At 43.6% G+C, this 23,231-nt stretch overlaps 1 protein-coding gene across 3 annotated transcripts in view; it reads right to left on the reverse strand.

Annotated features, from left to right (window-relative positions):
• Positions 1-23,231, reverse strand: part of LOC124064521 (transcription factor HIVEP3) — a 40,249-nt gene that overhangs the window by 10,106 nt on the left and 6,912 nt on the right. Inside the window, exons 2-3 of one of the 3 annotated variants that reach the window (XM_046399070.1) lie at positions 10,782-10,827; positions 241-2,587 (exon numbers count right to left, since the gene is read on the reverse strand). In XM_046399070.1, the coding sequence (XP_046255026.1) occupies positions 241-2,239 (1,999 nt within the window). In that variant the 5' untranslated portion in view covers positions 2,240-2,587; positions 10,782-10,827. Of the gene's footprint in view, positions 1-240; positions 2,588-8,072; positions 9,077-10,781; positions 10,828-23,231 lie in introns of those variants that run through there. The other 2 variants (XM_046399072.1, XM_046399069.1) reach the window with 2 other exon arrangements.

Raw genomic sequence — 23,231 nt, forward strand, 5'->3', positions numbered from 1 at the left:
TGTCACACAAGTAACTTAAGTAGTTTTTTCTTTACTTTACATCTGTGTAAAGATGCAGATATTTGCTTGTTGTGTATAGGTATATTTTCTTTACCTATTCATTTTTCTCAGATGTTAAAGGATAAAAAGGATAATAGAGAACAAAAATAAAAAAAAACGAATTGCTCACACAGGATAATGTCTGCAATGCACATGTATGATGTGAATTTTATTTGCTACTGCATGGACACATAGACAAACCTGAGAGGGCCTGGCTGTGCTCTGGTCTGCTTGGCACAGGACTGAGGCCTGCAGAGCTGCCTGATATAGCTACAGATCCAGGGCTGGGAGGATCCTCCTCCAGACTTTCCTCTTTTCTCCTCTTCCTCACAGCCATGGCCAGTGCTCTGAACTTATAGTGCATCATCATTTGGGGGCGATCCTCCCTGCATGTTTTACTCACATCCCTGCTCTCTTGTTCAACTGTTTGCTGTCCTGGGCACATGGCCCTGTGGGCCTTGTAGCTTTCACTGTTCTGAAAGCGAGCTCCACAAATTTCACATTCAAACAGGCCCGAACTACTTTGCTGTTGTTGTTGCTGTGGCTGCCTGGCATGTTCAGTCTGTCTGGTTGAAGTGATGGAACTGGCCTCCTCCAGCAGCTCAGATCCCAGTGGAACTTCTATAGCAGGCTGGCGCCTCAGCATGCGCTGGGTATGGCCAACCCTCATCTCTGCTACCATTGCTTGCTGTTCATCAAATGACTGGCAGAGGCGGTAACCTCTGGGAGGCACGGTGCCAGAGGTGGAGGGCTCTCCTTGGCTGGTAGACGATGGCATTGAGTGGCTTCTAAGCAGAGGCACTGCTGACAGCTCCTGGGTACCTGGTAAATCTGCCTCAGGATTGTGCCTCAAACCACTCGGGCCAGGGGCTTCTCCTTTGGGATCAAATATGTACGGATCTTTATGGGTAGTAAATTTGGGTGACTCTATGCTGCTCTTCCTGGAAAGAGAGGACCGTCTGGGCTTCACACTGTCAATCTCACTGGTGTCTACTACCGCTTCATTGATAGTGATGAGCTTGGTAATGTGTTCTATTACTTGGGTTTTGGGTACAGCAAATGGAATGCTCTTGTCCTCTGTTCCTGAGGATGAAGAAAGTGAAGAATGAGGCTGTTGCTGCTGCTGATGGGGACTGCGCTGCTGCCCTCCGAGCCTTCCATATTTCCCTAGAATAATTTCTGCGTAGGTTTTGGCACTGGCACTGGGGGGGCTAACTTGGGAGAGATCAGTGCTGCCTGATCCAGAAAAGTAGCCAGATTCTGTGCTGCCCTTACTGCCAGGGCCTAGGGAAGAAGATGAGGTGGAGAGGGAGGAAGGAGGGTCATCTGGAGAAGCCATTGGGCCACGTTTCCTTTCACTGAGCCTCAGTGCCAGCCTCTGCTTCACAGCCTGAGAGTCTTCAGGCCTTTGGCTCTCCTCTGAACTTCCCAGCAGCTCCTTCCCACCTTTTCTCTGCTTTCCCAACATCTCCTTAGAGGAGGATTTTCTGTGTTGGCCAGTCTCTTCTTCAGACTCAGTGCTTTCTCCCTCTGTGTGTTCCTCAGGGTCTTCTCCAACAACACTGCCCTCTGGTCCACTTAAACTAGGCTCATCACGACTGGACGCCAAGCCTGCTTTAATGCGATGAGCATGGGACTTGCGGTGCTTATATAGGTTGCTCTTGGTCTTGAAAGAAAAGCCACAGGGGGCACAGGGGTAGGGTCTTTCTCCTGTATGGGAGCGAATGTGTTTCTGAAGAACACTTGGCTTGGCACATGGACGGCCACAGTAAGTGCAGACATATTTCCCTGGTTTTGGGGGTTTCTTCTCCCCTTTTCTGGGTGAGCTGACCCCTTCTAGGCCCTCCTGGCTGGACTGAGATGGGACTCCATGACCATGGTCACCCTGGGTGGAAGAAGTAGATGGGAGGGATGAGGATGATGAGGAAGCTGGAGAGAAGAAGCTGCCTCCTGAGGGACCGGCGGTGTCTGAATGCTGCCATGCTACTGCTTGCTGCTGCTGCAACCGAAGCAGAAGGTCAGTGCGTTTGGGTTGGCGATTTTGCAGGCGGCCCAAGGCTCTGTGTACAGGACGAGCATTAGGAGGCTGCTGGGGCTGCTGAGGTGGACAAGATCCTACGGAGGATTCAGCTGTTACATGCTGCTGCTCTTGCCTTCCAGAGCGCTCCCCATCAGGCGGACGGCTGGGCTCAGCCTCCATAGATTGGGGAGGAGGCCTCAAAGACACAAAAGGAAGGGCTCTCGGAGCCTCATGGGGCTAACCGCATGGCAGCAGAGAGGTCAGAGGCAGGGGAACATTGACAGACTAAGCTGTAAATCACAATGGAAGGCCTTTTTCAGAGTGGGCCACAAGTTATTCAAAAGGACCAAATGAGGCATCATTAAAAGGAGCCCTGGAGCTGCATGGATGCAGGTAAACATGGATCATTTTGTACAAAGCAGCTCTGCTTCTGTCCAGCCTCAGCCATTCTAAAAGGCCTCTGAAGATCTTCTCTGCATTTTGCTCATTGGTAGAATAGAGTGTTGACCGTTCAGCTTCTGAATGGGTCTGAAAAACACAGAAAAAACCACAAAAGGACTGAGTTACAAAAGTGGAAACATATTACAGTTTTTCTAGATTGTTTACACACTAACACTGGGACCTGAGACCAAGAATCACTTTACCTTACAACACTGACAACATCTTCAAACATTTTCTACTTTTCAGTCATTTTGCAGTCTAAATCACACTGTTTGTGGAAAAACTACAGATATATCTCTACATTTTGAACAATTTTCATTGATAAAATCTTATGTGTTAATATGGAAAATTATTTGTTCAGAATGCTGAACTCAAACCACCAATCACACCGCTGACTCATCACACGGGCAAACACTTGTTGCTATTCAATAAGCAATCATGGCTGAGCTCTCCCGTGCTGGAGAACAGAGAGAGGTAGAGTGTGAGGGATGACAGTCAGAGGAGATGAGAATAAGTCAGAAATCTGCTGTCTTCACTGTAGTACTGCATATCAAGACATTACTCAGTGACTGCTGATGAAAAAAATGTTTAAAAATTGTTTGACTTAAATTTGAAATTGAAAATTGTAATCCTACTTGGTATTGTTATGAATAATTTTAAACTTAGTTGAAATACTAGTATATAAACAATACTTATACTTATACCTCTTATATGTTATAAGAGGTGTTAAGTCTGAGGCACACAAAAAAGGATATTTTTTTCTTTTCTTGAAACAGAAAATTTCCAGTTTTTTACGATTGTTTACACACTAAAATAAAAAATATCATACAATTAGCAACCCTACACTCAAGAAGCAAAACACCTATCCAGATTTTCACAATAATAAGCACAAACCCAGCCTAACACTTTTTGCAAAACACTACACACAGTTATTTGCAAAATGTTTTCATTTTCACACCTTAGGCACAGTTAAACATTGTGATGTCACTTCTTTTCATTACAAAGTTCTGGCTTTCAACATGACCACAGCTATGAACAAATGGGATAAAGCCATCCACCAGGTGTGCAAACACATATGTGCTTAATTGAAGACACACCAATCAGGTGGGTATAAGCACTATAAAAAGGCAGCAGGTGAGTTCACCTGTCTTTACTGTAACAAAAATGGAAGGAGCTAGAAGAAGAAGAGTGAGAAATGTAATTGGGCACAGGGCTATTACCAGTGTGCCAGGGCGGCGTGGGGGTAGCATTACCCTTTGCGTTGCCATTAGCCAGAATGGGGTCCTCCACTGTCATGGGTCCCTATAACACTGATCTAATTCGTACTGGGACATTGTATCTTTCCACTGATCTGCTCTGGTCCAAAATTGGTTTCACCAGCATCCTCAATTTACCGTCCTGTACCTTCCGTCATACTCTCCCTTTCTTAACCCAATCAAAGAGTTTTTCTCGGCATGGCAGTGGAAGGTATACGACCTTCGGCCCTATGTCCAGATGCCCTTGTCGCCTTGCCAATGAAGACACAGCTTATGGCCAGATCCAGCAAGAAGAAGAAATGATGCCTAGAGTTATTGTTATTGTTTCTTTAGTTTATGCCTACAGTTGCTGTAAGTGTATGTATTTTATACAGTATCTTTGTGTTAGTATGGTTGCTGTGTTGACAGTAGTAAGAATATAATTTTGCTCTGATTTTCAATGTTGACTGACATGTTGATTGAGTTTATGGTAAATAAATATTTTCATTAGTCAGCAGCATTGGTCGTATGCAGTGCTCGGTGAGTTTTGACAAATGTGTTTTGAATTAACCACAGTAGTGTGTAACTTATTGAAACTGTGTCAGATTATTATATTTTATATTTATTATATGTTTTTTTATTATGTTTTATTATTAAGACTGTGTGAGTGACATGAAAACAAAATAGCATTTTTATAAATGTGTGTATAGTTTTGACTAAAGTGCTTCATTTGTGTGGTGTGGTGTTTGGTTAATTGTGTGACATGTTGTGAAAAAAAGAGCCCTGTTTTCAAAATCGGGTGTAAACAATCGTAAAAAACTGTAATAGACTTAGGTCACTTGAAAAACACTGACTTTCAAAATGTCCTAATTACCAACTGGTCTCACTTACTTCTCAAATCACCTGTCAGAGCATAAAAGAGGCCTCAGGTGTTGGGAGAAAAGGGAGCAACATGGAGAACAGATAGGAAGAGGAAGAGTGACAGCAAGAGATGAAGGAGAGCACAAGTTTTTAATGAGTTTTGTTTGAACCCTAACAGTGTTGCAGTATCAACTATGAGTCTATAGTATGACTCTGGGAGGCTGAGTTTCTCACACAATGATGGTTCCAATGCAATATTTCTGTGATATATGTACAGTATTGAATCACAATATGGCAACCATCTTCAAACTGTATGAACCATATAACTGTAACCTAATTTGGGACAAAAAATGGGTCCTAACATAGATTGTAACAACTAGTTACAAAAGGAGAAGATGTAAAACAATTTCTGGGACATACATGTAACATGTCCTCATGAGGGAAAAACATGTATAAATTATCAAATTATCACACGAGTTTAAATTGATGCTCTGTAAAAGATATTCATGATAGCTGTGTGCTGTGTTTATTTGATGCAAAGAATCAGTTTTGACAAAAGAGAACATGGTTTTGAGCGCAGCCTTTCATTTTGCTAGAGAATTGCGGTGTTTTGACAGAATGGTTAACTGAAAAACTGTAAGGAAAGGTCCTGCTCTGCTGAAAAACAGGCACAGCAAAGCACACCAGACCTTGTGAAGTTAGGCTTCTTAATATCCTAATGGTCTCCAAAAAGCTTGCCATGAAAAAGAGTTCAAGAGTTATGTTGGTAGAGTAGAAGGCCAAAATCATTACTGTCCTATTATCAAACTCCCTATTAAAAATTGCCCCACATATCATACTGTGACAAACAGGGTTCCATTTCCTGGCGTAGTGTTGAGTGGGGTCAGTGTTGCAATGAAATGATTAGCAAGGTAAACGTATCAGCAACATGTTATCGCCCTCTTAATAAGCAGGTAGTGTGCAATGATTCAAGGCACAGAAGCACACCTACTGTAAATCTGTAAAGAAATGTTAAGTTAACATGTTCCGTTATTAGCCTTATAACACTTTCGAAAGACACGATGATCTGGGTACACGGCTATTATGCGCATATCCATCCATCCATCCATTTTCTATACCGCTTATCCGTCAGGGTCGCGGGGGAACTGGAGCCTATCCCAGCTGACTACGGGCGAGAGGCGGGGTACACCCTGGACTGGTCGCCAGTCAATCGCAGGGCCAACACACAAAGACAGACAACCACACACTCTCACACTCACACCTAGGGGCAATTTAGAGTAGCCAGTTAACCTAATGTGCATGTTTTTGGTATTGTGGGAGGAAGCCGGAGAACCCGGAGAAAACCCACGCAGGCACAGGGAGAACATGCAAACTCCACATAGAAGGGCCCAGACCAGGATTCGAACCGGGTACCCTCTTGCTATGAGGCGACAGTGCTAACCACTGCACCACCGTGCCGCCCATGCGCATATCCATATATTGTAAAACTAATCGCCTTAAAATTGAGATAAAAAAAAACAAAAAAACTTACTTCTACCCAAAACAGACATAACCGATTCACATCTGACCCATGAGTGGCCTACTCCACAGGAGTCAGTGCAGCTCAGGGCCAGCCAGGCAACATTTGCAGAACAGACACCAACAGAGGAGACCACAGTGTCAGGGCAAAGAGTCAAAACAAATGTTGGCAATGCAGCCTATGCTTATCTGATCTGGCACTAAAGCTAAACGGGGGTAAATAGATAGGTGCTATTTTCTAGTGGATAAAAGGACTTGACAGCAACTGGGTTGCAGCCTATGCCCCTCACTCTCACTGGCGGTCACACAGCCACCAGGGTGCGGTGTTTATGAGGGGCCAAGAGTGGCTGCTCGTTATAAAGCTTGTTGTGAAAGGGCACCGTGAAACTTTTATCAAGATAAATCCACTGTAATATTTCCCACTCCCACTCTACCACAGGGTTGTGTTTATGAGAAGCCAAGTATAGCTGATCACGGAGACTTGAGGGTACAATGAAATCTCTTTTATCAAGATGTATGTTCTGTAATATTCCCCACTTACTACAAGTCCTGTACTCTGTCTCAACTCGAGACGCAGAATTCTTGTATCGCAGCCAATCAAAACATATTCTGGGAATGGATGGGGCCAATCATAACATTTTTTCTGAGCAGCAATGCCCAACCACTGACAGTCCCAGCACAGGCTCATCCAGAGTATCAATCACTGTCTCTGTCACACTCTGGAGATCAGAGCTCACTGAGGGAGGATGCTGTGTGTGTTTATCTCAGAGCTGTAGATCTTTGTGATGGTACAGACAGTGTGCACCACCTCTATCACATTATAATTATGCATATGAAGAAAGAATAAGAAAGAGTGCAAGACAAAGTGAGAAGAGGTGGAGAAGAGAGAAAAGACTGAATCAGTGATCCAGTGGGCCCAGCAGAAGACTGTAGGTGCCAGTGGTGGCAACACCACAATGACAGTTTTTCTTTCTTTTTTTTTTTAATGAGCCACACTCTCTCCATGGGTCTAAAAAAACATTGCGCACAGTGAGCCTTCATTAGAGCCCGTTTACAGCAGAGGAAAAAAAAGAAAGAGAATCAGTCTTTCTCTTGCAAACAACTTGACAGATTTTCAGCTCCATCTCCACGTTCCCCCACATCTGCTGAGGGCTGGTCATCTGGTAAGAGTGTGTTTCTCCAAGCAGACCAACAGCAGACTTTCACCATCAACAGCAATTAAGCAGCTCAAAAAAAATAAATAATCAACACTATTAAAATTAACTTCTCTATTTACATTTCATTTCTTTTCCACCTTTTCAGCTGTACAGGAAGACTTTTGTCTGTTTTGTATGTGGTGGCAGCTAAAACTTTTTGCCTTGAGCTGTTGAGCCAAAGAGACTCTTTAGAGTTACATGTAAATAAGCTTACAAATGAGTTATGCATCAGATCCTGACTGATATGTGTTGTCCCTCACACACGAGAACTTTAGAGAGAGAAAAAAAAGATGACAACAAAAGAGCAGCTGATGCTACACGCAGAACACACTGCACATCAGGGAAAGTACAAAGAGAGACAAGTCAAACCGTCTTCCTCAATGCTCCTGTAACAAATGTCTTTGTTCACGTAGTTGGTTAGTGTAAGTGTGTAAGTTTAACGATCTCTGGCACAGCAGTTAATGCAGCCCTTAAACAAGGCGATTAGGAGGTTTTAAGGTTGGGGAGAGCATTGCTTACATTATTCATGGCAGTCTAGACTGCCAGCTCTGAGCGGGGGAAACACACAGTCAGGGCCTTGCCAGGAAGATGGGGGTGAAGAAAACCAGAGTCTAGCCTACATTAAACCAAAACACACACACACACACACACCCTATAGTGCACACACAGGGCACTGTCCTTCTCTCCTCAGAGTAATACCCGCTAAATCCACTCTGACACATCTGACCAGTGAATCAGCTGCAGTGCCCTGAGGTGACCTACCATGGTTCCAGTCAGTCGATCCTCCTGCTGTTTGACGAGGGGGTTTCCTTTCTCATCATCCTCATTCCACAGTGATGATCTTTTTATCAATGGCGCCTGTTACACAATACTTCACTATGAGCTTATACAGCATACACACCAATAGCAATCATTTGCTCATAGGTGAAAAAGATAGTATAATGATAAGAACTCTGGTAAAACACACAAGTTATGTAAATTTGTCTAAACATATTGATGAGGGTGGGGCAAGGGCGTTCTTCACTGTGCTCTATTTTTAGGCAGAGGTGCAAACAGGAAGCCACTGATGCAGCTGTTTTGCTCTGTTATGTTTTGTTGATTGATCAAAACCACAAACCAATGTCAGTAGCAGAACAAAGTCTGAAGACATAAAAATTTTATCCCCTCCCCGCTGGTTTTCCATCTCCAGTCCATCTTGACCCACTGTTTGATAACTCGCTGAACAGTCCCATGTCGGGATGTGTTGTGTGAACTAGTTTCTGGTGTCTGTGCCTAAAATGTGATTAACTGTTGGTCTGCAGAGAGAAGAGAAGGGAATGAGTGAAGAATGCATGCAAAGATGTGTGTGTGAGTACATGCAAAGGGGCTTTGTCAGCAGAAACAGGCACTGATGCAGGTACCCAAGGGAGCCCTGACACGCGGAAGAGTTCACACTCCATATCCTTCACACAAACGCCCACATGCTGTTGCGCGAACACACACACCGTCACACGCCGTCTCCTACCATCATCGCTTTGGTGTCTATTAAGTCCAGCAGTTAGTCCTGTAAAACAAACGTTTAGCTCAATACCTGCTCAGTAAGTAGCAAAGGAGCTTTGCAGCAATTTTGCATTTAAAACTTCATTATCATGCACAGGAGAGTGAGTTTGTGTTCACTTCCTCATCAATACCCAGACGAATTCATGCTGCTGGTAATGACGGAAAAAAATATGGGCTAAACATTAAATTACCTTGTGCCCTGAGAAAAGATAAACCCTCTTAAGTGCTTTTTAAAAAATCTGCTGTCATATCCCCCCACACACACAAAAAAAAATACACATACAAACACACACACACACACACACATCTCTCCCCTGATTCTCTCTTACTGGCGGTAGCCTGGTGCAGGTTCCCATGGAAACCAGCCTACTCTGAGCAACGGCAGATGGAGAGGGAGCTGGAGGTCTAAATTTATCTCCCAGCATCCTTTCTGACTACATACGCACACTGGCAGCAGGAAGTGAGGAGGGGAAATGCTTGGCCTCAGCATGCCACGCTGGCATGACCCTTGACATCTCACCTTCTTTGAGTGCTGATGGATTGACATCACAGCAGACAAATACATACAATACTGTCTGTCACAGCAAGAACCACAACAGTCATCATCTCAAAGAAGCAATACAACATTTGATATTGCACAAGAGGCTATGCAGCATTCCCGAAGTACAAGGTAAATGGAAAGTTAAATCACTGCCATTCCCCTTACCACCGCCACCAAAAACATAGTTGCCAATCAAACTCTGGTCCAAAACTCTAGAAAGTCAAACTAACCAATCACAGAACCACAACAATAAACAGTTTGGTTTGAGAGTAAATGACTGGAAAAGAAACCCAGGAGACCAGAACCAGACAACAGAGAGAGCATAAAACCTCAGAGGCCAAGAGTCACACTCACCAAGGGATGTCACTGCTGTCAGTAAGAAGCAGGAAGGAGAACGCTGTGTGAAAAAACAACACATACCAGAGCTCTCACTCACTCTCTCTCAGCACCGTGCAGGATGCATCAGGATCACTGTACCTCTGAGGCGAGAGGGTGTAGAGAAGGATTTCACAGGGCTCTGATAAGACTGGTGGTTCACAACCGTCGCAGTGTTCACTTTGATTAAACACAAGCCAGTGAACTGCGGGTCAATACTGGCTTTTAAATCAAACAGTGGCATGGCAGAGTCGGGTAATGCACACCTCAACGGCAGAACATTGCACTGAGAGTTTTAATAACACCCCGGCAGCAAAAAATCTGGTCCTTTGGTGACATAATCAACTGTAAAAACAAACTGAGCAAATCTTGGACCAAACTGCAGGTTGCAGGGTTTTCTGTCATTTTAATTGCAGCCAGGACCTTCACAGATGGAAAGCATCTTTTTCGTAACCACTTAGACTATCGGCTTTAACTGTAGATTAGGAAAAAGGGATAAATCTGAGGCAAGATCAAGAGAGGAGGGACCTCTCTTCCACAACAGGCATTCATCAGGAATCATGCAGCACAACAGAGACTCTTTCCAACTTTAATCAAATCTGTGAAGTTTTATCCTTGTGTTATAATGTCTGTGCAGTTCAATGATACTCTCTGACATGCTAAAACACAGCAGGTATGCTGCCCACTGAAAAGGAACCTTTGACATTCACAAATCTAAATCCTTTAACTCACAACATACTTCCTCAGGTGATAAGGTGCTAGATTTTTAAGTACCAAATGTCAAATTTAAGACAACAAGCTATCAAATGTAGAAGTCCACACACTTCAGTGACTATATAACTGAATTGCTGACAAGTAAAGTAATGATAAGGAGGGAAAGAGAAGGGGGGAAACACTGAGGCGAAAGAAGAAGACAGAGATGGATTTTAAGATGAAAGGAAGACAGAGGGGGAGAGAGAGAAAGAGAGAGAGAGAAAGGGAGAGAGAGAGAGAGAGAGAGAGAGAGATTAGATTACCTGACAGAGCAGTCTGGTCTTCCCCCTCAGAGACGCTTCACAGGCACTGTGAGACACGCAGGGAGAGCCAGAGAGTGAGAGCGGATATGACTGTTTGAGTGGGTGTGTTGTTGAGAGAGGGAGAGAGAAAGAGAAAGAGAAGGAGAGAGAGAGAGAGAGAGAGAGAAGGCTGGGGGTGAGGCAAAAAATGAGCAATGGGGAGAGACAGGGAGAAAGGAAGACACTAAATGAATGTTTTCACTGTACAAATGTAAGGGGAGGAGGAGGAGAAGGAAGATGCAGAAGCGTGAAGAAACTAAAAGCGACTTGTATTCCTGTAGCATCTCACACCGTCCCCAAACCACAGTGATAGCATCAAATGTGATATTCATTGTCACTAATGCAACCAACCAGGACTGTGAAACCAAAAACATGCACCTACAGATTCAGAGCAGGAGTGTCTGCTGCTGTTTCTTCAACTCAGCAGCGATGGCACTCTGCCCACAGATAGGATTACAAACAGGTCTTACATGGGGTTTTCCCCGTGACGCAGAACCCTGGAGGGTTAATTATCACCTCCTTATCAGCAAATTTATCTTATTGTAGCGGTGAGCGAAGAAAAAAAAACCAGCAGCTTTTTTCCTGGTGACACGTCTACCTACATAAGCATGACTTGTTTAAATCTTGCAGTTGCAGCCTGAGTGCCACTGTGCTACATCTGTAAATGAATTCCAGAGTGGCATCCATTCAAGCAAGCCCCCGCATTACGCAGAACTCAGGCTAGGCCTATCAGCAGTGCAACATGAGAGAGAGGGAGAGAAACAGAAAGAGAAAGAGAGAATTGAGAATGAACGGAGGTCCTGCTGTTCCATAGAGCTTTGCCTCATTGGCGGAGCACAGGAAGTGTGAGTCACACACTCTAAAATAAACACACTCACACAGCAGCGAGCCGGCACACAGAACGAGGATGGCTGGGCTGCTGATCAGAAGGCAGGCAGAGGGAACATGGACCCTCACAGGCCGGCAACTCGTGGTCTCCTGGTGGGACTCACAGCCAGATGACGGGATAAGTCAAAAGGAAAAGATGTTTCTCTTTATGTCTAATTGCTTGATTCCATTTCTTTTTTGTTTTTCTTTTCAACCTCTTCTACCATACACCTGCTCATGCGCACTCTCATTTTTTTCTCCTCTTCTCATGTCCTGTTCGTGGACTGTCCACATGCGCCCCCCACCCCCTGCGCACACACACACACACATTCTGTGTTGCTCTGCCTTGTGTTTCCTCTCTTATTTTATTTCAGTCCCAGTAAACAGGAGTGTTTTTCAGGACTTGCTGATTACCCCTGGCTCTGTGCGGCTGCTGGCTGACTGCAGTAGCGTTCTGTATTGGCCTGATGCTGGGCTACTCTCACAGGCTGCTGAAATTGCTGGCCGAGGCACTGTATTGTGTCTGCCTGAATGTGCTCATTGTCACCCTTTACAGCACACACCTTCTATACTGTACTTCCCTGTGAGGGACCTTCACCCATCCGTCATCCCTTTGTCCTCTGTTCCTCAGACTGAGGGGTTCTGACGGGAAGGTGGTGGTGGTGGGGGGGAGCAGAGGCCCGGGAACAAAACTGCCACTGTGGTGATGATTGACAGGAAAGCTGCTCTACACAGATGTAACGATTAGCAAGGCCAGGGACCGGGCTGCAGACACACAGTCTGGTTAGGAACTAGAGAGCGAGGAGGCTTAACATCCCTGCAAGCGACAGCAGAGAAGATGATAAGATTGAAGACCAGGACCAAAATGGGAAGTGCAACAATCGTGAAGGTGTAAAACCAACCTTTCATGATGCTATCATAAATGACAACCATATGCTACCCACTGGACCCAAGCAAGTCAGACTCACATTATGCAAAGCTGCTTTCATTTACAGTAAATGGAAACAGGAGCTCCCTTGTGGTATGGTCACATGATGCACTTTCACATATGTGACACACAACTACCTATACAATATAGTGTAGAGGCATAGTTTATATAGTTTAGGCAACACCTAAAATGCAAACATTATGCTTTAAGAGAGACTTCATGTTGTTTTGGAGCAACCGCAGACTATAATTTAGACCAAATGAGTGGTTTGCGCATTTACAGACAACCATACAGATGACATATTTTTGGACTTTCACCCCATAAACTGCAGACACGGGCGGCAAAGCAGGAAAATTTGGGAGTATTCAGAAAGGGTTCTCTCTGTTCTGAAGGCAGATTATTTCAGACGTGTGGTCTTCCAGTAAACTGACCCCCTTCTGTCCATATGACTGTGGTGTTATGATAGAAACAAAATCCATTAAAAGAGGGAGCCCACCTAGTGTATAAAAGCCACTGTGGCTCAGTACTGCTCTACCTGTTTGGGTAAGAAAAAACTCTGCTAAATGTAGCTGTCTCATCACTTCATTCTCACCCTCTACTTGGAAACAGAACTACATAAAACTCATACACATCCTTTAATTATATCTTATTTGACAAAGATTAACCCCCCCCCCCCCAAAAGTATGACAATAGTTAGACCAAGAAAGTGGAGAATGTGTCAGTGGTCTTGACTGGATGACACCTGTGTGTTAAGCAGAATGGGAACTGGTGTGTATGCTTAGTGTCACTGTGTATGTGTAAGCGCCTGTGGGCGTAACCGTCCAATTAAATAACAGTCATTTCACTTAGAAATGAAGTTTGAGCAGTAAGTCAACTGGTCCGCTCTCATGAAGAAAAAAGGTGAAGAAAAAAAAATATTCAGGTAATACATTTAACAAACTTTTTTTTTGGAAAAACAACCCCAAGTAAACAGAAATAGCTATATTTATATCCTAGCTGCATGAAACCTCAACATTTTGGCTCCCTTTACTTACAGGGATTAGACTGTGAACTGGGACATCACCACTGGTCTGGTCATGTCTGGTCTTAGTTAAGGAGAAAAAGGTTGTTGAGGTATTCATACAATGGAGGCTCTGCTTTCAAATACAGTCTAAGATGCCTGTCACAGTCACAGAAGAGGGAATGTGCGCCTTGTCCCTGAATTGCATGTGTGCAGCTGTGGCCGCATTCGTCTTCCAATCAGGAGTCCTTTAGTTGTACTGTCAGTTGAACTGTTGTGGGCCTGCAAAACTGCCATAAACACTGACAGCTAGGAGGACAGCCTTTCCACGTCAACGTCGCCTCTGTACATGTTGACCACTTTTTGGGGGATGCTGATGCTGTCAAATCCCTGCTGACTACCTCAAAGAACTTAATTATTAAGCAAAGTATTTATTGCACAGCTTTTGGCTGTGAAGCGAGAGGGACAGAGTGGTTCGAGGCCACTGATGGGTGTGACAGGAGAGGTGACACTGATGGTGTTCAAGGCATAGCCTGGACTAGCCAAATTTTCATTTTGTACAGACATAAATGTTTCCCAGTGGATGAATCCTTATGACTTTGTTAATGACTTTTCTGATAGCACCACGAGAAGTTAGCATTTGTGGTTTTTGTAAAATGTCTCAACAACTACTGATTTGATCACCCATCATCTTCCCCCATCAGGAGAAAAATCTTATAACTTGGTGATCCCATGACTTTCCACAGCGCTATCATCAGAGCAGCGCATCTGTAAAATGACATTCCCACCATCCTTAGCTGTACATTGTGTTTGGGGCTAATTAGGAAATGTTGACACAAATGTTGTCATGAACCTGACGAAGCAAAAAAAAAAAATCTTGAATTAGGTATTCATTAGGCATGTATGTACATTCATTTTCACATCAAAATACAGAGACAGATTTAATACAGCTAGCAGAGAGCCCTAGACTTGAAACCAACGGGTCTGCTAATGGAGTCAAGCATGCTAGTCTTTTGTTAATGCCGATCGATACGTATCCTCAGCAGATATGATATCTGATCCTGTAAAACACTGAAAGACTGACCACCCTCTGTTTCACTCAGCAACTCCATTTTTTCTGCCTCTCTTTTCTGTATTTCTCTCCATTTCTCTGACACACACAGAAATGCACAATTCCTTCTTTAGTGCCACTCCCTCCCAATTTAGTTCTCAGTTTCAGCCTCACAACACACTCTCATTATCTTTTCCTCTTCCATGGTTCTGAAGCATTAATAAGTATATGTGGCAAAGCAAACTTTGGTATATTATGAGGAAGGCTACCAGGAAACCATGTCTCCAGGGTTGCTGCGGGTAGTGATTATGGAAAGTAGCACGGCCCTAAAGTCCCTGATTGGTAAGTGATACTATATATAGAGCTGATATATCATTAGCAATTTGCGACTGTAGTGTAAACCCAGCTATTACAGTTACACACTATTAGTGTTTCCTGAGTCTTAAACGCTGGGTTTGATTCACCACCTCAAAGGCAAAAATGTCTTCTGACATGAAACAAATACATTAGGGACAGCAGCAGCGAACTAACCGACGCCGGGACCTCGTGGGGAGTTACTGTAACAGAAGTGAAACAGATACCGAGTGTCTGTCAAAGAAACTTCAACTGCCTGTGGACAGCTTGACACCGAACATGAAAACACAGCATGAGTGGCGTGCAAATGAAATAAAAGAGTGACAAAGCATGGGGGCTGGGGGGGCTGCAGCAGATAAATATAGAAAGAGGAACTGACATTTTCAAAAACTGTCCTCTCTGCGCACACAAGTTTCACTGATGCGTGGATGTCAAGATCACACTGCAAATTCTCCCACGCAGCTTATTGTACCTGCCGTTCACAGTTGGCTGCTTTATATTTTCTCTCTCAGTCAGTGAAACTGAAAAGAGTGAGGCAAACCTGTGATGAGATGAACGTCTTAAGTTCAGTTGATTGGAAGCTCACTTTAACTACACAGTGAAGCAACTCATTAGTATGAGGAAAATATCCCCCTGGGGTTTATACCTCTCATTAGATACCTTCAGCTGCAACATCAGTTTTCAATCTTTTTTGGTAGGAGAGAAAGTTTTGTTATAACAGTAAAATATTATATCTGTGTATAAATATCTGTTCTGTTTCTACATTGTGGCCTAAGAAAACTGCATTTGTGTGAGAGTGACTCATTATTCATTTTATTACAGCAGCAGTCAGTTCAGTGCAGTTATTTTTGTTTTCACTGAAGTTATCTATTTTTCTATGAAGTCACTCTTGCGGATTCCTCCCCAGTGATGGAAAAGCCTGTGCTAGTTCCTCTTTCTGCAGCTGCTGTGGTGCATCCTGTGTGAAGCTGCAGCAGGTAGAGCAAACAGTGCTGTAACACTGTGTATGACCCGGCACCATGCCTTATCTGCACATCTGTGACTACGTTAATTGGACCTGTTAAGTTGGAACTGCTGGTGTTTTCACCACTGTCTGCACAAACACAGACACAGGGAAAGAGTCAACAGGTGGAAGCTCAGCCTGAGTGTGTTCAAACACGGGGGCTAGGCCGCAGAATGCATCAACATGGCCTCTGTCCCCGCCTTCCTCTCCTGGCCTGGCAGAGGGGCACCCTTCTGATCAGGGAGTTTACTCAAAGCCAGGCCAGTCCAAGTAATTGCTACCCACAGTGACAAACAAGTCCATTCAGCCTAAGTGTCGGTTTACAGATTTCTCTCCCTCCTCCGCTGTGTGCCCCGGCTGCCCATTCTGCCCGGTGCCACGCTGCATTAGTGGCCTGTCAACAGAGACTCTCCTGACGCATCAGTGCCTCGTCAGCTACCCTTCAAACCCACTGCACATATACAAATGCCATGTGCCATAACCCATCTGTTTATGTGTTTGTTTCTCCCAAAGTGAAGGTGTGTGTGAGCGCATGTGCTGGAGAGAGAGAGAGAGAGAGGGAGGGAGGGAGGGAAAGAGTGCAAGACGCAGAATAACAAGATAGAGGAGAAAAACAGTGTGTGTAAATGCGTAGGAGAGAGTCAGAGACACACAGAGTTCTTGTATATGGTCATTTTGTGTTCTCAGTACCTGGCTCCGGCCTACAGTAGTGACTCGATCTACCAAGTGGGACAATCTTATAGAAGGCTATCAAACGTGTATGTGGTCTGCAGCCACTATATCTTAAGACTACAGCTCCAGGGCTGTGAGACAGCTCATCAATCACACACGACAATCAAGTGCAGCTAAAGCCGTCTCAGTAAATCTGTCTGTTTGCATGAGGAGTCGTGAAATGCTGAACCTACAGAATTCATGTCAACAATAAATTGCACTGGAGGTTACTTGCTGCATGCATACCACATAGGTTTTTGTGTTTGTTCGAAGTATTTATGGATGGAAATACTAAAGGGATCTGTACTTCTATAATCAAGGCCCATGCCCAAACCCCCCTGAACCCTAAAGTTTCTAGTATTTGCTTGCAATATACTTTAAAATGTCCATCTTTACAGTAACAGCTGTCAATAACTGAGAGCTAAAGAAACAAAGCCTCACTGTACTGTAAACACAACGCCAAGAAGGATCAAGATATCAAGATAAGTGCCAATACTTGGATGCTGCTTAGTAACAAAGCACAAGGCACAAATGAACATGCATTGGTGTCTAATTTCTTTACAAAAAACTCTTACAGAAAATGGAAAATAGTTACTGTGAGAAGAAATTCTTAGTTAAGGCTCGAAGGGATTTTGTTGTCTTACTATTGTTAGATTCAAATAAAGGTTACCTTCTAGTGTGAAATCAAACCATGCCCACTCTACTGCAAACTAACTGGCCAACTTTTGCATTAGCAGAGAGACAGAAATGTGTCACTGGCTGTACTACTCGCTGCTAGGAGGGCCAGTCTAGTCTGCTCACTAGGTAAGGCCACATGAGGCCACACCGTCTGGTTCCAAGGTACATTAACAAACCCATCTTTCCTGCAAGCACACACTGCTTCTGAATGAGATCAAAACATAGTGTGCATATACAGTATATGTCACACATGTCAGAGATGGACCTTTCTATCTCCCCTGACCTCCCAGACTGTTCAAATTCTGGTGGAAGGTAAGTGACCCGCGATGGGGGAATTAGCAATGCATTCCTCCAGCTGTCATCACCTTATACCGATCTGGTTAGAAGAAACCTGACTCCAAAAGCTGTCTGTCTTCCCTCCTCTCCCACCATCCCACTCGTCTTCGGAGCTGCATCCTCCTGCCTGTGAGCCTGATCACTTGAATACAAAGCAGTGAAACAAAGACGTCCTTAAAATAGAGATGCTGTGGCTTTCAAAGAAGCACACTGCAGAGACATAGCGAGAAAACAGAGAAAAAAGACAGAGATGAGAGAGAGAGAGAGAGAGAGAGAGAGCCAGTGAGATGAGCAAGCTTATGCCGAGCAAGTGAGACACTGTATTGATGTAGGATAGGTGGCTGGATACATTGATTTCCTGTTAGTTCTTGCCCCGCTACGTAAGGTTGATTTGTCATCCAATACAGGTGAACAAGTGTCTCCGAACATGCCCTAAGCCAGGCTACACTTGCTCTTCTGTATGGATATACACACTTTGGATCATTATGTTACCTCAGACAATGTTTCCCCTCAGGGAATATTTACTGTAAGAGCTTTCTGTCATGCCAGGTTACTAGATAACACTGCAATCTTAGTGTAACTTCAGGTACACTTTGGCTCACTTCAGGACTACAGACTGAGTATCAGCTGTATGATGAAGCAAATTGTCAATTACAGAGGAGACAGCTCCACTTATTGGTTCTGACTGGGTAATACCTGTTTGAACCTGCTGGAAAGTACCCAATATACATCACATGCCAATTTCAGTGATGCTACGCTAAGCTGAAATTGCCACATGTCACCACAATCTCATAGAGGCACTTATTGGTTGCTTATCTATCACAGTTACTAAAACAGCACCACAAGGTTATAGGAAAATGTTCAACTTTTTGTTGTTGTTTATTGTTTCTTTTTACTGTTTTTATGGTCTATTTTTTAACAGCTTTACTGTTCCGAGACTCATGATGACCTTACCCTCTGAAAGGTGCCACACAAAACAAACCTTAGTGACTTACATTTAACTGGTTTATGTCACCGTTTTCCGAGCTGAATGAGACACCACAATACAGTACAATGCAGCAGTTACAGAAAAGCTAAATCATTAAGCATGACGCAAAGCCAAGTGTCTTACATCTAATTGTTTAAATGCATTTAGTCACAGCTTGATGTGCAGGAAATAAGTTCACCAACATGGCAACTGAGGGGGTAAATTGTGAGTTTCTGTGGGGGAAACCAATGAACTGACAGCACTTAGTTTGTGTACCTCTCAAATTTGGACACACAACATGTTCAATATTCATAAACTTTGAATAAACAAATGAGAGGGCAAGCGAGCAAGAGCAGGTTTTCAGATACACACACAGAGACAAAAACGAGAGGTTGCAGAGAAAAACATCCATCCATTTTCTATATACCACACAGGCACGGAGAGAAAACCCCCGGAAGGGCAGAAGGGCCCAGACTGGGATTCGAACCTGGAACTGACTTGCTGTGAGGCTGCAGTGCTAACCACAGCATCACCGTTCCGCCCAGAGAAAAAGGTCAGTCAGAGAAAAGGAATTTCACATTAAAAAATGTAAGCAAAAACAAAGCTGACAGTAGATGGCGGTTGGCACATGCTTAATTTACTTGTAAGCACCATGAGTACTGGTACAAGAAACTAAGTAATAATTGTACTGCCCACCCAAAATGTACAACATACACTACGTGGACAAAAGTATTTGGACAACCCACAGGGACTTTAACGACATTGCAGTCTACATACATAGATGGCTTTGCAGCTGTAATAGCTTCCAATCTTTGGGGAAGGCTTTCCACAAGATTTTACAGTATTTCTGAGGGAAGTTTTGCCCATTGATGCAGTAATGTTGTGATAACCCAGCGTCAAGTGTGAAGCAGTTTGGATGAGTTCTTAAGAAAGCAGCAAGCAGAGACCAGAGACCAAACAATCAAACTGTTCCAAATAGGTATATTTGGGCACCCCCCCTCCAGTTAAAAAAAAATACATGGACACAAAAAATATGATTCATGGTTCTTGATTTCTTCAGGTCGAAATTCACTTCTAGAGAGTGGACCAATCAGCGAAATGATTGATTGATTGATTGATTGACAAAGTTGATTATGGCCTTTTAAAATGTCCCAGGTCTTCAAAGAGGTTTTGAGAAGGCAATACTTGGAGATGAGCTGTGTAGGAAGAGTGGATTGGTGGAATTACTGTTAATGATTTCATTATTTTTTCAGTAAGCTTAATCGAGAAGGGTTAATTCATGGTTATTTTAATTTAATGACAATGTACAGTAATAAACATGACTATAAAACATTGAAAATGTTTTATTATAGGTAGTAAAAAGATGAAGACATGAAACAATTGCAGCAGGGACAGGTGCTGTGAAACCTACAACACACGACCTAACAAAATAACTTTCTGGAAGAAATGTGTTTATAGACCATTTAAGTAGCAGATGAGGAAGTCATAAACTTGAATCCACAAAATTTAAACAAATGGCAAGATGTGCCCTCCAGTGAGCTGCTAAACCGAGTGTGGAAATCTAATCTAAAGACCAAGAAAATCTAATCTGGGGACTGGCAAGGACAACTTTCACTGCTGAAGCATTCCGACTACAAATTGAAGAAAAGTACAACTATGCATACTCTCAAAGTTAACCAGCACCTGAACAAAGGGAACAAAGTAAAGGAGGTAGTGAAGAGCGAACTGCACAGCTGAGGTTTGGGTTTACGGATTGAAGAAAATGTTGATCAGGACCAGGGTTTCAGATTCAGTGAGAATACACTCTGGCTTTTATGGTCAGACGCAGACATATATATGGAGATGCAGATATACATGCATAGCACACACACAAGCACAAACTGACACCTAGCAAAAAAACTGTCACAAACACAAGTAAAATCACATTTGGCAGGTCTTGGCAGACTACGTCTTCTAAGGCCACAGTTTTCACTCTGCTCATTGTGGTCTGGCAAGACTCAACAGGAGTGTGGTTGGAAGCGACGTCATTTCACGTAGGTTGTGCAGAGGATGAATGACAGGTCTCGTCTTCACCCACACATCAACAGAAAATGTCCTTCAGCAGTTAAAATGGTGAACAACAAAACATACTTCACCTGCTGGGCTACATGTTGGGTTTGCTGAATTTGATGAATATTACAACTGATCATATAAGACTCACTAAAAATGACTCACAAAGGGCGAAAATAAACACATCAATGAATATCACCCTCAGATTAAAGGTTTAGTCTTGCTTTAGAGGGATAACAATTTTAAATCTTTCAAATTTCAAATCTTTATACAGGTTTGTTTATAGAACCACAGACTGGAGAGAAAAGATTTGGACAGTGAGAGGCAGAATACAATTAAACACAATGTTCACCCTGAAAAACTGCACTAAGGATAATCTGATAACACTGTAGTTACACAGAAAAGCAATAAACAGCACATTACATAGATTGATGGGATGAAACACTAATACTCTCTGCAAAGCAAACTGCAGCTTTTGAGTTTTGTGGCTACACTTGAGTAACAGAAGAGGAAAATGTCAGAACAGTCCAGGAACAACATGCCCTCTCTCCATCCTTGTAGCCACTCCAAAGCCATCGAGTTACCATCCAACCTATGACTTGTGCATCTGTAATGCTGATAACAATATGACCAATCATGCAGGCCAAAACACACGACTATGACCAATGAAAGAGAGACTGTTGCTGGCTTAGCAACAGGGACAACTCGCTCTCACAAGACCGGATAGACCATCCATTTCACAGGCTGACAAAGAAACATTATACTTTCACACTGACAAAAAAAAAAATAAATCTCCCATGGAATTTTACTCAAGACGTTAACTCAAGATTTACAATCTTGATACATGGCTTGTCATAAAGACAATTTTGAACTCATGTAATTGCACACAAGGCAGTTTTTTGTTCACCTCTGCAACAACGTGCTTGCGTATGTCTAACCCTCTTTTCACTCAAAGACAAATTGATTTCTCCACTCTACACTCTCCACCCCTCCTCTTCCCTCTCCAAAACTCTCACTGGGGTTTCTCCTGATCTCCTTCTTGTGTGTTATTTCAGCACTCCCACAGTAATAGACACCCTACTCAGGGGCAGTGAGTAGAAACCCAGCCCCGCTGCTCCAGCTACTACACTCTCAAAGAATCCTAATCATCTTCTCAGATTGCTTCCAGCACACTTATTCAGTAGTGAGACCAAAAAAAGAGAGGGTCCTGGAAAACAAGGAGAAGAGGAGTCGAGGGAGCTGAACCCTTGATCTCCTCAGCTGGTCACCCGCAGCTTGTGGTCTCCCTGTGGGTGTGGGTGTCAGAGTGAAATATGACATTCACCCTGGAGCCACAGATGCAGCAGTAGCACCATGTGCCCACCCTACCACCACCTCCTTCTCCTTTCTCCTTGCACAGACACTGGCCTGACAACCGGTCATCTGACAGTGGGGCAAAAGGCAAGTCCTCAGAGGATGCGCACAGTGCAATTAAGCATGTTAGAGTTGCAGAGTGTTGATGAAAAATCAAAGTCTGCAGCGACTAAGCTGGGGTTGCTCCATAGCACTGTGCTGACAGCGCAGAGCAGGAAAAAAAGGAGGAGGTGGGGGACTACCTGGGTGCAAACACTGGGACTGCTGACTATTTGAGGTTGCTGAGGACAAGAGGATTACGTAATAGAAACCACTGTAATGCCTCCGAGTGAGGAAGAGCTTCCTACAGCTTTTCTCTATGCTTATCCCCAAAACATATGCCACCATGGCTTTCAAAGCCAAAGCTTTTGTATTAATTATGCCTATAAATCCCAAATCACATCAAGATCTATAATCCAGTTAGTTTAACTTTACTGTTATGTGCCTCTGTAGTCAAGCATGTGTTGACATACAATGCAGATCTCATGCATGGGTGCTGGATATGAAAGTATGGTACAGAAACTGGTTTGAAGGATGGACCTTGTGTACAGGGCTGCCATATGTTAGCCTCAACTATGTGCCCGCATTCTGCCTCTCCTAAGGTTCACCCACAGTCCAGCCCACCTCATCCAGCCTTGCTCTCCCAGAAAGGTGATGAAAACCTTGAGTTTAGTATCCAGCCGCCGAGGATAAACATGCAGCCCTTTCTTTCATCATCGGTTTATTTTCTCAACTACACTGGGTGAGCCTGCGTGACACAGCATCTATACAATATTAAACAAGCTGTTTTCTCTACCTTCCATCCATAACTTCCCTAACAGGGCGGCTCACGCTGAGCCGCACCATCATCTGGCCGTTTGTTATTGACTGTTAATCCACCATGACAGTGTGACAAATGTGACACGAGATTACTTCACTGAGGCTGCAGTACATTGTGGATGATTCACCTACTGCCATATCCTTTGTTTGACTATGGGGTTTATGGATAAACTCAGCAGCACAAGCAGTCTGTTTCATCATTGTGAAAGATTTTAAAACTTTTCAGTAAAACATCATCTTAAACTAACACTAAGTA

The sequence above is a fragment of the Scatophagus argus genome, chromosome 9 (assembly GCF_020382885.2).
Source record: "Scatophagus argus isolate fScaArg1 chromosome 9, fScaArg1.pri, whole genome shotgun sequence".
Classification (NCBI taxonomy): Eukaryota; Metazoa; Chordata; class Actinopteri; family Scatophagidae; genus Scatophagus; species Scatophagus argus.